Source organism: Spermophilus citellus, assembly GCF_964194105.1.
Source record: "Spermophilus citellus genome assembly, chromosome: 10".
NCBI lineage: Eukaryota > Metazoa > Chordata > Mammalia > Rodentia > Sciuridae > Spermophilus > Spermophilus citellus.
The window spans coordinates 46,421,192-46,433,587 of record NC_138197.1 but is presented as its reverse complement, the minus strand read 5'-3'; the positions used below and the strand labels follow the sequence as shown (position 1 = coordinate 46,433,587).

The 12,396-nt window shown below is 33.8% G+C and overlaps 1 protein-coding gene across 2 annotated transcripts in view; it reads right to left on the bottom strand.

Annotated features, from left to right (window-relative positions):
- Window positions 1-12,396, bottom strand: part of PDE3A (phosphodiesterase 3A) — a 330,805-nt gene that overhangs the window by 122,922 nt on the left and 195,487 nt on the right. Inside the window, exon 2 of one of the 2 annotated variants that reach the window (XM_081310582.1) lies at window positions 7,338-7,388. The exons of the other annotated variant lie outside the window; for it this stretch is intronic. Coding sequence (XP_081166708.1) covers window positions 7,338-7,388 — 51 coding nt within the window. The remainder of the gene's footprint in view (window positions 1-7,337; window positions 7,389-12,396) is intronic. 2 annotated transcript variants of the gene reach the window in all.

The window sequence follows — 12,396 nt, the reverse complement described above, 5'->3', positions numbered from 1 at the left end:
TGCAGACACACAGTTATTATTAACACAGCTTAGTTCACTGCTTTGTTCGATTTCACATAACAAGGTTGTACTTTAGCAAAACAAGCATAAGGACACCCACTTATCATGTGAATGATGTCCATTGTCCTCACGATAAGGAGGTCATTCAATAAACATTAAATAGCATGTCTACTAATCCATAAACATGGGGAGAAATAAAAGCATAAATGCCAGTGGCAATTTTCCCTTTTATTTCTGTGGACTTGTTGGATTCCTGTTCATCGATGCTCTTTTAAAGAGACCAGGACTTTTAATAAAGAGTGACATACTCAAGGTCATCCATCAGTTCACCAAGAAGCATATGTTCCATACAGCCACTGTGTGGACAGAGCCACATTCTCTCTCCAGCTGTTCCTTTGAGTCACTTGAATGCATAACTGTGGGAACAATGGATGTCCCCTCTCATTTTCTAGGACACAATTCCACCATGAGAATATTACTTCATAGGGAAATGAATATGCTTTTTGAGATTGCTATTTGATAGACTTACAAATGAAACCTAATAACATGAAAGTATAAATGCTTAAAGGAGGAATTTCCAATATTCTCACATGAATTGTCAAAATTTATACATATTTGTATGCCATCTTCCATACTTTTGGTAAGGAAAATATGCTGTATTCACCATAGTTCTCACCCAGAAGCAATTTTGCCTCCCAGGGGACATCTAACCATATCTGGAAACATTTTTCACTATCATAACTGGGTTTGCCTTTGGCATCTAACGGTAAAGACCAAGGATGAAAGAGAAGAAATTCACTAGTTGTTTCCATTTTTAAAGACTAGCCACTATTTTTCCTTCTCTGAGGACAAAGACAAATGTCTGCTTTTTCTTGGCACTCTGGATACTGTGAACACTGTACCTATAAGACAAATTTCCTACGTCTATATCTTTTAAAGTTTGTCATACTAAACTTCAAGTAGAGAAAAAAGAAAAGTATCCAATGCAGTAGATCTAATTGAAAGATGAAGGATATGATATTCTAGTACCTTCTCACCACTATTGCATAAGATGCTAAGGCTGCTCCTACTATGCATGGGGCCCTGATAAGTATTTGTTGTGTGGTTCCTGCCCATATAAGAAAAAATTAAAGAAATGTAACAACAAGCATTCGTGAACAATACAAACAAAAGATTCCTTAAAGAAATGCCCAGAAAGAAACAAATGCTGGAAAGATTTCTAATCTAGTAGTTAACAGTTGTTAAATTCATATAAGGAAAATTTAAAAAGCAGAATAAAATGCAAGTAAAAGATACTATGTTTGCAGAAACAGAGTGACCCTGGCAGATAGCTCTAACTAGAGCATAAACTGCTAATGAGTGGTAACATGCTGGGCATTTGGGAAATGAAATAATAGAATGCCAATCCACTCATATTAATTCCTTAATATAAATTCCTGGAAAATATGGCTGGTCATTTCTCCAAAATGTGTTAGGAGTTAACTTTAATAAATTTATATGGCATTATTTCATAGAAATCTGGAATATGCTTTAGTTATTCTTCACATTATCAAACAATTTAACCCAGAAAAGAATTGATCTGTCACTAAATCAGACATTAACAAACAAGGGATTAGGTTAATCAAATCAGTAGCTAACCTTAACAGATTCATACTCTTGAATACTCAGGTACTCAAAAAAGTTAGGAATGACTTCCCAACAAAATTCATCCTTAAGCCCTAAAGCAGTATTACAAAAGCTACCCCATCTGAATGGCTGCTTCTTATTCTAATAGTTTTACAGACTGGAATCTCTAGTGCTTTGGTGGACAATTAAAAACATCCTTCTAAGAAGGCCACAGATAACTTTCAATCATACTAATAGGCTAGTGCATTTCATAACATTTTTTCCACCAATATATTCTGCTTCTTTTTTATTGTACAAACAAAATTTCAATTATTTAGGGAAATATACTAGAATGACATTACCTAAAGAAGAACTAGATGGATCATACAAACAAGCTGATCTTTCAGCAAGCAGTCTTAATTCTAGTTTATAAAGCTTGGCTGGAAGTAAGATATTAAAAATGTACCAAGTGACAAAAGAACCTGCTTGTATTTGACTATTGATGAATAAAAGCCTGTTGGTTCCCAGCATATTAAAATGCTAGCAGGTTTACAAATTCACAAACTGAACTAATCTTTTCCATAATGACCCTCAACCAAGTGATATGTAAATTATGGATTCCCTGGAATCTCTTTCTACCACTTTAATGCTTTTTACAGGAGCAATTTTCTACTGTCTCTTAACTTCCCACTGGAAAACTTTTCTTCAAGAATTTGAAGAGGGGGAAAAAAAAAGTCCTAATTGCCTTCTGAGAATGTCATCTCCTGACATCAGTTGGTATTACTGGGAACACAGCCAGATAAAAAAGTTCTACATGCTTTTGCAAGATTATCATTTGCATCTTTCCTACATTTGAATGATCTATTATTTGAGAATAGATCTACTATTTTCTTTAGAAAATAGTAGAGAAAATATCATGAACCTAATGATTGCAGTTTTCTCAATCTATAAAAACTGCGTAACTTTGGAGACGTAATAGTGGAAAATTTGAATGGTAGAAAGATAGTCTCTACTATCATTTGTTTTTCAACAGAACAAATAAAAGAAGAAAAACCAACCAGAAAGTTGGGATGGAGCTGACAAATGTTACCACAGAATTACTGAGAATTAAGTAAAATAAATCAACTTAAATGAAATTCTTGCTAAGTCTTAAGTCATATGCAATTAAATTGAAATTATCTAAACAAAGACAAGTATTGTTTTCTACATGAAAGGTATTATTTATGAAGGGTGCCCTTTCTTAAAGCTTGTGATACTGCATATATGGTATAACTTTAAAGGATGAAGACAAATTTAAGAAAAATCTGTTACTTATTAAGCACCAGAGGAAAAGAAACAGCTTACCTCTATATGCTGCTAAATATTGTTAGGCAATTTTTGAAAGCGAAAGTTGTTTTGTTACATTTTTGATTCTGCAAGACTGAAAAAAATTACTTGATATATTTTCATGTTTTTTTTTAACATCAAAGTAAAATATACTAAACTTTGTCATTCAGGCAAGCATGCCCATCTGAAATAGCTCTACCCTTGATACCTAGCCATGGTTTGATACTCAGACATCAAGCCAGTTCTCCTTTTTAGCTATCTACAACGACATTTATTCCATATGTTTTCTACCATTCAAGTTTCCCACTGTTACATCTCCAAATTTACACACTTTTTATCAATCGAGAAAACTGCAATCATTAGGGTCATACTATTTTCTCCATTTAATAATATCTGTCCCTATTTTTCTCTCTTATTCAGATACAGATGTCTCTCCTATCTTTCCAAAGCTTGGGTATCTACTAAGTTGTTCATTTTAGAATATGGCCCTTTTTTCTGAAGTAGTGTCAATGGTAGGGTGGGGTAGGGTGGGACTCAACTGTAAGAAAAACAAGTAACCAGGTGTCAAACACCAAGGTGGGGGTGCATGTTCTCCTTGGAAAGCACCATTCTCTCAATCCTTAACCAGCTCACTATTGAGAAATTTAGCTTTATTCTTTTCCACACTTATTCTTTTTGTTTTTCAGGAATTGTTAAGACTCATTTAGCACCTTAGCATTAAAAAACACACACACACAATAAAACCCCTCACTCACTTCGGCTGCCATGCCTTTCTACAACCCCGCCCTTCTTTTACAAAGTTCCTCAAGCCATCTCCATGGTATCTTATACTTCTCAACTCCTCTACTCTGCTTCCACCACTACTTATCAAAATCACTTCTCAAAGTTCACGAATCAGAAAAAACAAAGGCATTTTCCAAGTGTTTTATTTTCTTGCGGTCTCAGTGCTCTCCTTGGTGTACACCTTAGCAGGTGTACACTGCTTTTGATTCTGAATCACTTCTCCAGCTGGTCCCTGGTGAGACCATGCACATGCAGTAGCTCCCTTCTTCTCAGTCCTAAGAGTAAGTTTTCTCCAAGGACCAGCTTTTCTTCTGTTTTTTTTTTTTCTCTTAATATTCTCCTTCTGGGAGTCTATCTACTGGTGTTGATAAATTATCATAGGTATGATCAGCATTCCCAAATTGACACCTTCTGCTCTACTCGTGATAGAGCATCAGAGTGGTCCCTCAAGCATTCATTGGAAGCTCCTTTTTCAAATTCTCATCACCACTTCTCCCTTAAAATTGCTAACCCTAAATTGTGCATCTTCCCTTTCAAGGAGTCTGTGTGGATGGCACTAATTCTTCTGGGGCTTTATTTCAAACTCTTGATCTTCCTTACTTCCACCTCCTCAGCTATAATGTATATCATTCTCTAGATCATTCCTTTACAGAACTTCAATCCAGTAAGTGTTTATAAAGAAGTTATCAAGAACATTCACTTACATCCAAATGTGCCCCACTCTTCCCAGTTCAGAGTTTTGCCCAAACATTTTCATTCACCTTTCTCTCTCTACTTCTCAAAAGTTTGCCCATCCTTGAAGGCTCATCTCTGCCAGCATGAATTCTAGGAAACATGGAAGCATGTCCTAGTTCTACTAGGGAGAAGAACTACTCTCCCTCACCTAAATCCCATCACACTTTATTTATACGTTTGCTATTTCATCTACCAGACTGACTTGCATATGAATAATACAGAGAAGTTTGTTCTAACTGTAGTTTGTGACCTCTTGGAAAGCAGTAAACTATCTTTCCAAGTTTTCTTCCAAGTTAGATCCATAACTGTGCTATAGATGCAGTAAGAGTTTTAAAAAACCAAGACAAATTAAATGAAACTGCCCACCCGCCTATATTCCCAGTGGCTCAGAAGGCTGAGACAGGAGGATCATGAGTTCAAGGCCAGCCTCAGCAATAGCAAAGTGCTAAGCAATTCAGTGAGACCCTGTCGATAAATAAAACATAAAATAGGTCTTGGGGGCTAGGGTTGTGGCTCAGCGGTAGAGCACTCACCTCGCACGTGTGAGACCCTGGGTTCGATCCTCAGCACCACATAAGAATAAATAAGTGAAATAAAGGTATTGTGTCCAACTACAACTAAAAAAATAAGTATTAAAAAAAAATAGGGCTGGAGATGTGGCTCAGTGGTTGAGTGGCCCTAAATTCAATCCCTGGTAGGAAACAAACTAAACTAAACCGAGATAGGATATGAGCTAGGCCTTGGAATAGCAGTAAATATTAAGAGCTATGTGCTCCTGTTTGAAAGGCTGATAGGCATTGGGCATATTATCTCTAAAAAACAAAAAGCCAGAAAAGAAGGGGTCAAGAACCTCAAAGATCCAAAACATAACACCCCCCCAAAGTGAGGAACTACATTTAGAAAAGTTTATTTTCTAATAAGCTTAATTTATCTATCTGGAATTTCCAAAGACTAACAGCTTGGTTGCAGTTATTATTGGTTTGACTGCAATATGTTTTTGATTTTCACCTTAACAGTTTTTATCTGATTTGGTAAAAATCACCTTAACAGTTTTTATCTGATTTGATAAAAAAAAAAGACTTAAAGTAGACAAAGGTATATAACAATTAGAATAGTTACTCGTGAGTTGAGAGATCCAAGACAGAACCTGATGCTCATGACAGTTCTGACTTCTTTGCTTTTCACAACTACTTCAGGCTCTAAACTTCCATCAAACTTCAGTTATTAAAAATATTTTGTGTGTATAATTCTGAATTGTTCTAGTTAACATGCAATATCTGGAATTTAAATTATTTTTGATTCTGTGTATTACATTTAAAATTAAATTTTTGTACTTTTAAATAATCTTTCCAATTTATATGACAGAGTGACCAATCCCAATGTGAAGACAAATTATGGCAAACTATGCCACATAGGAAGTAATATATTTTAAGCAATAATTTTAATTTATACACACATACACACTCTCACACACACTTAGTACTATTATCAAAGCGCTTCATTATTTTGAAGGGACATGACCTCAACAACTTGCTCCGTCATTCTTAATATCAAAACATCTTTGGTGGCAATGATCAGACACCATGGACTTCCTTACCTGGGCTTACCTTTACTATTGGTTTTGAATCACCAAGAATTAATATTAATAATATTAATTAATTTTATAATTAATATTAATATTATTTCATCATCAACCTTGTATCAAATTCTACTTTAATATAACAGATGTGTACAGAGTGAGCATGGTTGAGGGAAAAGAGATAAGGAGGAGACTGAGGCAGAGAGGGCAAAGCACACCTTCTGTGAGATAACCCTAACTTATTGAATTGGTTTAGATTATTTAATAATCAAATTAATAATGGACAAAAATAAAACCCTACCCACTGAAAGCTCAACTCAAACAACAGACTAATTTGGTTTCATTTTCCCAGTGACTTGAGGTAAACACAGTGATCCATACACTCATCATGACCAGGTGTATGCGACATTTGGGGAAAGCTCACATTTATGATGAACTCACACTCACAGTACTGTGCATGGGACTCTCTTTTCACAATATTTTTTAGTAGCATGTACAAAAGTGATCAGCAGAGGTAAAAATTTCCACACACTTCATTTTTATTTGGTATGTTTAGAGTCAGGTAAACATCAAGTTCTATGAGAAAAAAAATTATATTTCTTTAAAAAATACACTAGGAGGAGAGATAATTTTCTTAGAATAAAGGCTGAGTTTTACACTGTCAGGCCAAGTAATTATGGAAGCAAAACAAATCCACATTGTCTAATTAGGTCATTAAAAAAGCATAAATGCGTCATGGAAGTTTTTCTCCTGGCCTGAGACATAAAGTAAGACAATGAAAAGAGTCTGGTAATATAGAAAGGTTTCAAATTTGTTTCTTTTCAAAAATAATAGGTCCTTTCATCTTTCTATTTCCCTTAGATGAAGACAGTTAATTTAGAGACAAAATCTTTTAATTAGTTCAGAGTTTACCCTGATTGTATTTCAAAATATTTAACCAAAAACAGGAAGACAGAGAGAGGGGAAAACAGAAAATACATGGAAAAAATATCAAAGGAAGTGAATTAAAATCAAGAGAGTGGGTTGTTGATCAAAATGTCTTCTGCAGAGACAAGACAAATATAAAATCTCTGTTCACATAAACACGAGCCATCAGGGATGCCAGAAAGCTCTCAGGAGGAATATATTGGCATCTGCCTTTGGGGATTGAAATCCAGACTTTAATTACAGCTAACTTAAATAAAAACAAATGGCATGATTACGGTGCTTCTTCCTCTCTCGACTTACTGTCATTTCTTGAGTTTCAGAAAACTCATGGCTCCAAGCATTAAGTAACAAAATGGGGAAAAGAGAAGGCCTAGGCACATACCTGTGAGCCCCTTGGCCCTCGTTTGTGGTCCCATTCTGAGTGTCCCAGGAGCTGTAAAGTAACATTACAACTATGGTCAATTAAATGATTATGTGACATGATAAATCTTTTTATTCTTTCTTTTGAAGAACAATTAAGTTACTGAAATCTGTGTTCTAATAGTAATACATTAAATAATCATTGTGAATAAATCAACACACCTGAAGACATAAACTTAGAGTTTGATAGCAAGTGTTTCAACCTCTAGTTATTTTGAAGGTGCACATCAGTAGGTGACAAAAAGAACTGGCAAGTATATAACTTTACTGTTCCTTGCCAGGAACATCCTAGATAGATGTCAAATCCTGTAAAGCTTTATTTGCATAGCATTAAGCTTCCAGTTAAGTAGGAAAATATGCTGAGTAATCTAATAGTGTAGTCTGACCTATTGTCACAAATAAGAACCAGAAGCTCAAAACATTTCAATAATCTTTAATTCTATTTTGGTAATATCACCAAAACATGAGAGTTCTAAAAATAATAGTATTATACAGTGTGAAAGATGCCCCTGAAATCCCAACATTTATTTTTTTCTTAACAAAGACTATAAAATATCAAGTTATTTCCATTGTTGTAATAGCCCCCAGCTGTTCTGCCTACAAAGCAGGTTATTTATTTATTAGAAAAACATTTACAGAAGAGCTGGATGTGGTGGTGCACACCTGCAATCTCAGCTACTCAGGAGTCTGAGGCACAAGGATGGAAGTTGGAGACCAGCCTCGGCAAGTTAGCAAGACCCCAACTCAAAATAAAATTTAAAAGGGTTGGGGATGTAGCTCAGTGGTAGAGGGCTTGCTGAGCATGTGTGAGACCAAGTTCAATCCCCAGTACCCTCCCCCTACCCTCACCCACACACAAATAAAAAAGAAAGAAAATAATATTTACAGAAAGAATATTAAAGAAAGAAAAGATATCAACTGAGGGTACTGAAATTCATTTGTCCACCCAGCACACTCACTCTTCACAAGAGCCAAAGAACTATTTGCAATAAAGTACTGTACCCCCAAGGTGGGCTATACATGTATTTATAGACATCATTTATTTTTCTGTAAGCAATGGCTTCTTAGAAATAAGTTTTTCATGATAAAACAATAAAAAGATCAACTGAATGTTATTAAGAATTTTTCTATAATGATAAAAGGTTAATCTTTACTGAGGAACATAGAACAGTTAATAGAATACTTTTAAATAAAAATATTTTTTTAATCAACCAAATATAAATTTTACCCGGGGGAACATATAAGAATCCATTATGTTGAATGATTAAATCTAAAAATCTAATGTACAGCATAAGACCTAAAGTTAGTAATATTTATTGTAGATTTGGAAATTTGTTAAGAGAATAAATCCTAGACACTGTTAAAACACACACACACACACACACCAAAAAAAAAAAAAAAAAAAAGAACAGAACAGAACAGAGAAAGTTAGTGCACTGAGATGAGATGAGGGCATTTTCTTAACTGTAGTTATCACCTCACTATGTGTACTGATATCAACACATGCTGATGTATAGCTATGTCTAAACCATAGAAAGAGCATCACTCAGAAAATATTACAAAGCAGAAAACAGCCTCCTGATTATTAAAACATTTTCTAAAAACCTAATCCCACATGTGGATAACCAAAATACAAATGAATGAAATATAGTGGGTTGTTCGAAATACACACAGGTATATGTCGCACCAAAATGATGAAAAAGAAAATGTTAAAAAAACAAGAGTTTAATGAATTATTCAACAAATGAAAAAAAAAAAGGAATAGGCTTTTTTTGGGGAAAACATTATGAGTTTAACCTTATAACAAATACTAATTTGAATTCTACATTTGAAAGAATCAATTTATCTTAAAATATGAAATGGTAAATATAAAATAGAATAAAAATCTAGGTAAATATTAACCTGCTTTGGAAAATAAAAGTCAAACTTGAAATAAATGTGAACTTTTCCTTCCTCCCTCCCTCTCTCCCTCCCTCCCTCTCTCTCTCCCTCCCTCCTTTCCATTCTCCCCCTTCCCCTCCTCTTCTCTCCCATGCCCTCCAGTGCTGGCAACTGAAACCCATGGCCTCATCCATGCTGGGCAAGTGCTCTATCACTGTATTACAAAACCAGCCCTAAACTTTTTCCTTAAAGATCTTTTTCCACCCTAAATCACAACATAGGATCAATTGATCTGGCTGTATAAAATTTTTAAATGTCTTTACAAATTTGCCACTGCTAAAATACCTGCAGTAAATAGTAGGTAAAATACAATGTTTAAGCACATTAAGAGTGCTGACGAATTTGAAAGAAACACAACTCTCATAGAAAACTTGAGAGAAGGATAGGAACAATTTACAGAAGAAAAAAAATCAATACTTGATTCATTTATGGAAAAGTTTTAACTTTATTTGAAATGAAAGAAATTCAGTATAAACAATAAATCAGTATAAACAATATAATACTACTGCTGCCTATTAAATTAGGAAATTAATCATGATGCAAAATGGATGAGTTAGGGAGAAATGTAAGCATATACATTGCTAGATTACAACATATATATGCATACTTAATGTATATAATTACATTTACAAACATTTATAAAACATGGATATAGTTACATATACCCAAATAGCCTTAGAAATTCATACCCTTGGAACTAGCAAAACCAAACGTAAAAATCCAATAATTATAATGTGTTAACCACTACGTCTCCAACAAATGAGAAATTATCCAAGAAATGATAGTATACAAAAGAATAATATACAGCAATTAAAATTAGGCTTTCAAAGCCATTACACAAACATTGTGCCCCTGAGGTGGTACACACGTGTAATACTAGCAATTCAACTCTGGAGGCTAAGGCAGAAGGATGGCAAGTTTGAGGCCAGTCTCAGCAGCTTAGAAAGACCCTGTCTCAAAATAAAATAATTAAATAAAAAGGATGAGGGATGTAGCTCTGTGATAAAGTGCCCTGGTTGCAATCCTTAGTACCTGTCCCTGCCCCCCCCAAAAAAAAACACTTGAGAAATACAGTTTAGTATGTGAAAAATATACCTAAATAATTTTAACCTACTCATTTTAGATAAGACATAGCCAATCACTGTAGGCCTTGAAATTTCTTCAATGATTTATTTATAGTTAGTTTGGCTAGTACACAATTTAGAAAAATTAACTCAGATGATCATTATGTAAAATTAGAAGCTTATATAATTGATATTTCTTTAATAATTTAGCTTTTTAATTATTCTAATTTATTGGCATTACTGCTAATGAATACCCATTAATACTAATTAAAATTTGATTATAATAAGGTTCACAAACACTAATCAAATAAAGAAACTGTATGATTTAGAAATATTTAAATTACAACATTTAATTAGTTGTTAACTAGAACTATCAAAAGCAATTCTTGGCACATTTCAATCATTTGCCTTATTAAGAACTTGGGAATATCTTGCATTAATAACTGGAAGACTAGATGCTTGTTTTTGGCAACTTTAACGATAAAATAAACTTGAGCACTGGGCTGCAAGTGAAATGATTTATCATAATCTTCTAAAAACATTTTATAAAAGGCTGGCTGTTATGGATGAGTTTAAACTCTCAGGGTTGGAATAATAGTAAATTCTACTCTGCATGGGTATCACAGTTAAAAAAAACTAAATACCAAATGCAAATTATAATTCAAAATATATTGATTTAAAAAAGAATATTTGACAATGACAATATATCAAGAAGTACACATTTTTTCTAGGGCCAGAACTAAAATATGAAGAGCACAGAATTCACTGCCCTCTTCCAATAACTAGCTCGTGTTATTAAAAGAGCAAAAACAGGGGCTGGGGTTGTAGCTCAGGGGTGGAGTGCTTGCCTAGTGCTAGTGAAGCACTGAGTTTGATTCTCAGCACCACTTAAAATAAATAAATAAAATAAAGGTATTGTGTCCATCTACAACTAAAAAGAATATTAAAAAAATAAAACATTCAAAATGTATATTCATTTGGGTCATCAATGAACACAGAAAAGTCAATTTGATAAATCACAAGTTGAACTTGTAAAACAAACTTCCATATCTAAATCTGTCTTTTCCTTAAAGCATAAAATAGTACAATTTGTGAAATGTGATAAGTATCAGAGTTATTTCCTAGCATTATATGACAGACTAATTTAGAGTGAAGAAATTCTATTTTGTCCTCTTCTTATGCATTTATATTACATATCATTATATTTGAAAGCTATAAGTTGAGCACATACATAAGCTTAAAATGCACACCACTGGTACATTTTTCCAAGTAATAAAGTTATAGAAATATACATGCTAGGTGAAATATTGTAAACAGAAAAATAACTCTACCTGTGATACACGAGATGCTAGGATGTTCTCTAGTTAATAAGGAGGAGAGCATTAAAGGAAATTAACAGGATAGTTTCTCCTTTGGACTTGAGAAAACCACACAAAGATTTTTAGCATTAAAATTATATTTTTAACTAAAATAATTGGAACCAAAATTTATCATTTATTATTTCAGGGTATAGAATTTATTGTGGCATCCTCTGTCATTTTGTTTCTTTAATGCAGAGACAGAGGCAGCAGAGGAATGAGACCTGGATAGAGTGTCAAGACTACCTCTTTCCATGGAGATAGCACACTGGGAACTAGAGGGGGATTGGGGTAGAAGGAAAATAAGCTGCATCTTATAATAGCACATAATAACATGTACAATTTTATTCTGTAAAACTATTTTTGTATCGTAAGAACAATATCCTTGGATCATAAAGCATAGAATAAAATAAGCAGGACATTTTCAGTATTCCTTTTTAAAAAGTCATCCATAACGTGATGAAATGACTTACTAAATACTATAGACCATTTAACCTGAACAATCAGTGGAGAACATTTCTAGTATAGCAGAACTATAGGGCTAAATGTTTTGCAAAGTACTATAGACGCTTCCCTATCCCCACTCTCCAGACTATTGATTATAACCAATAAAAAAACACTATAAGTTAATCACCATAAAGAGTAAAAAAGACAGCTT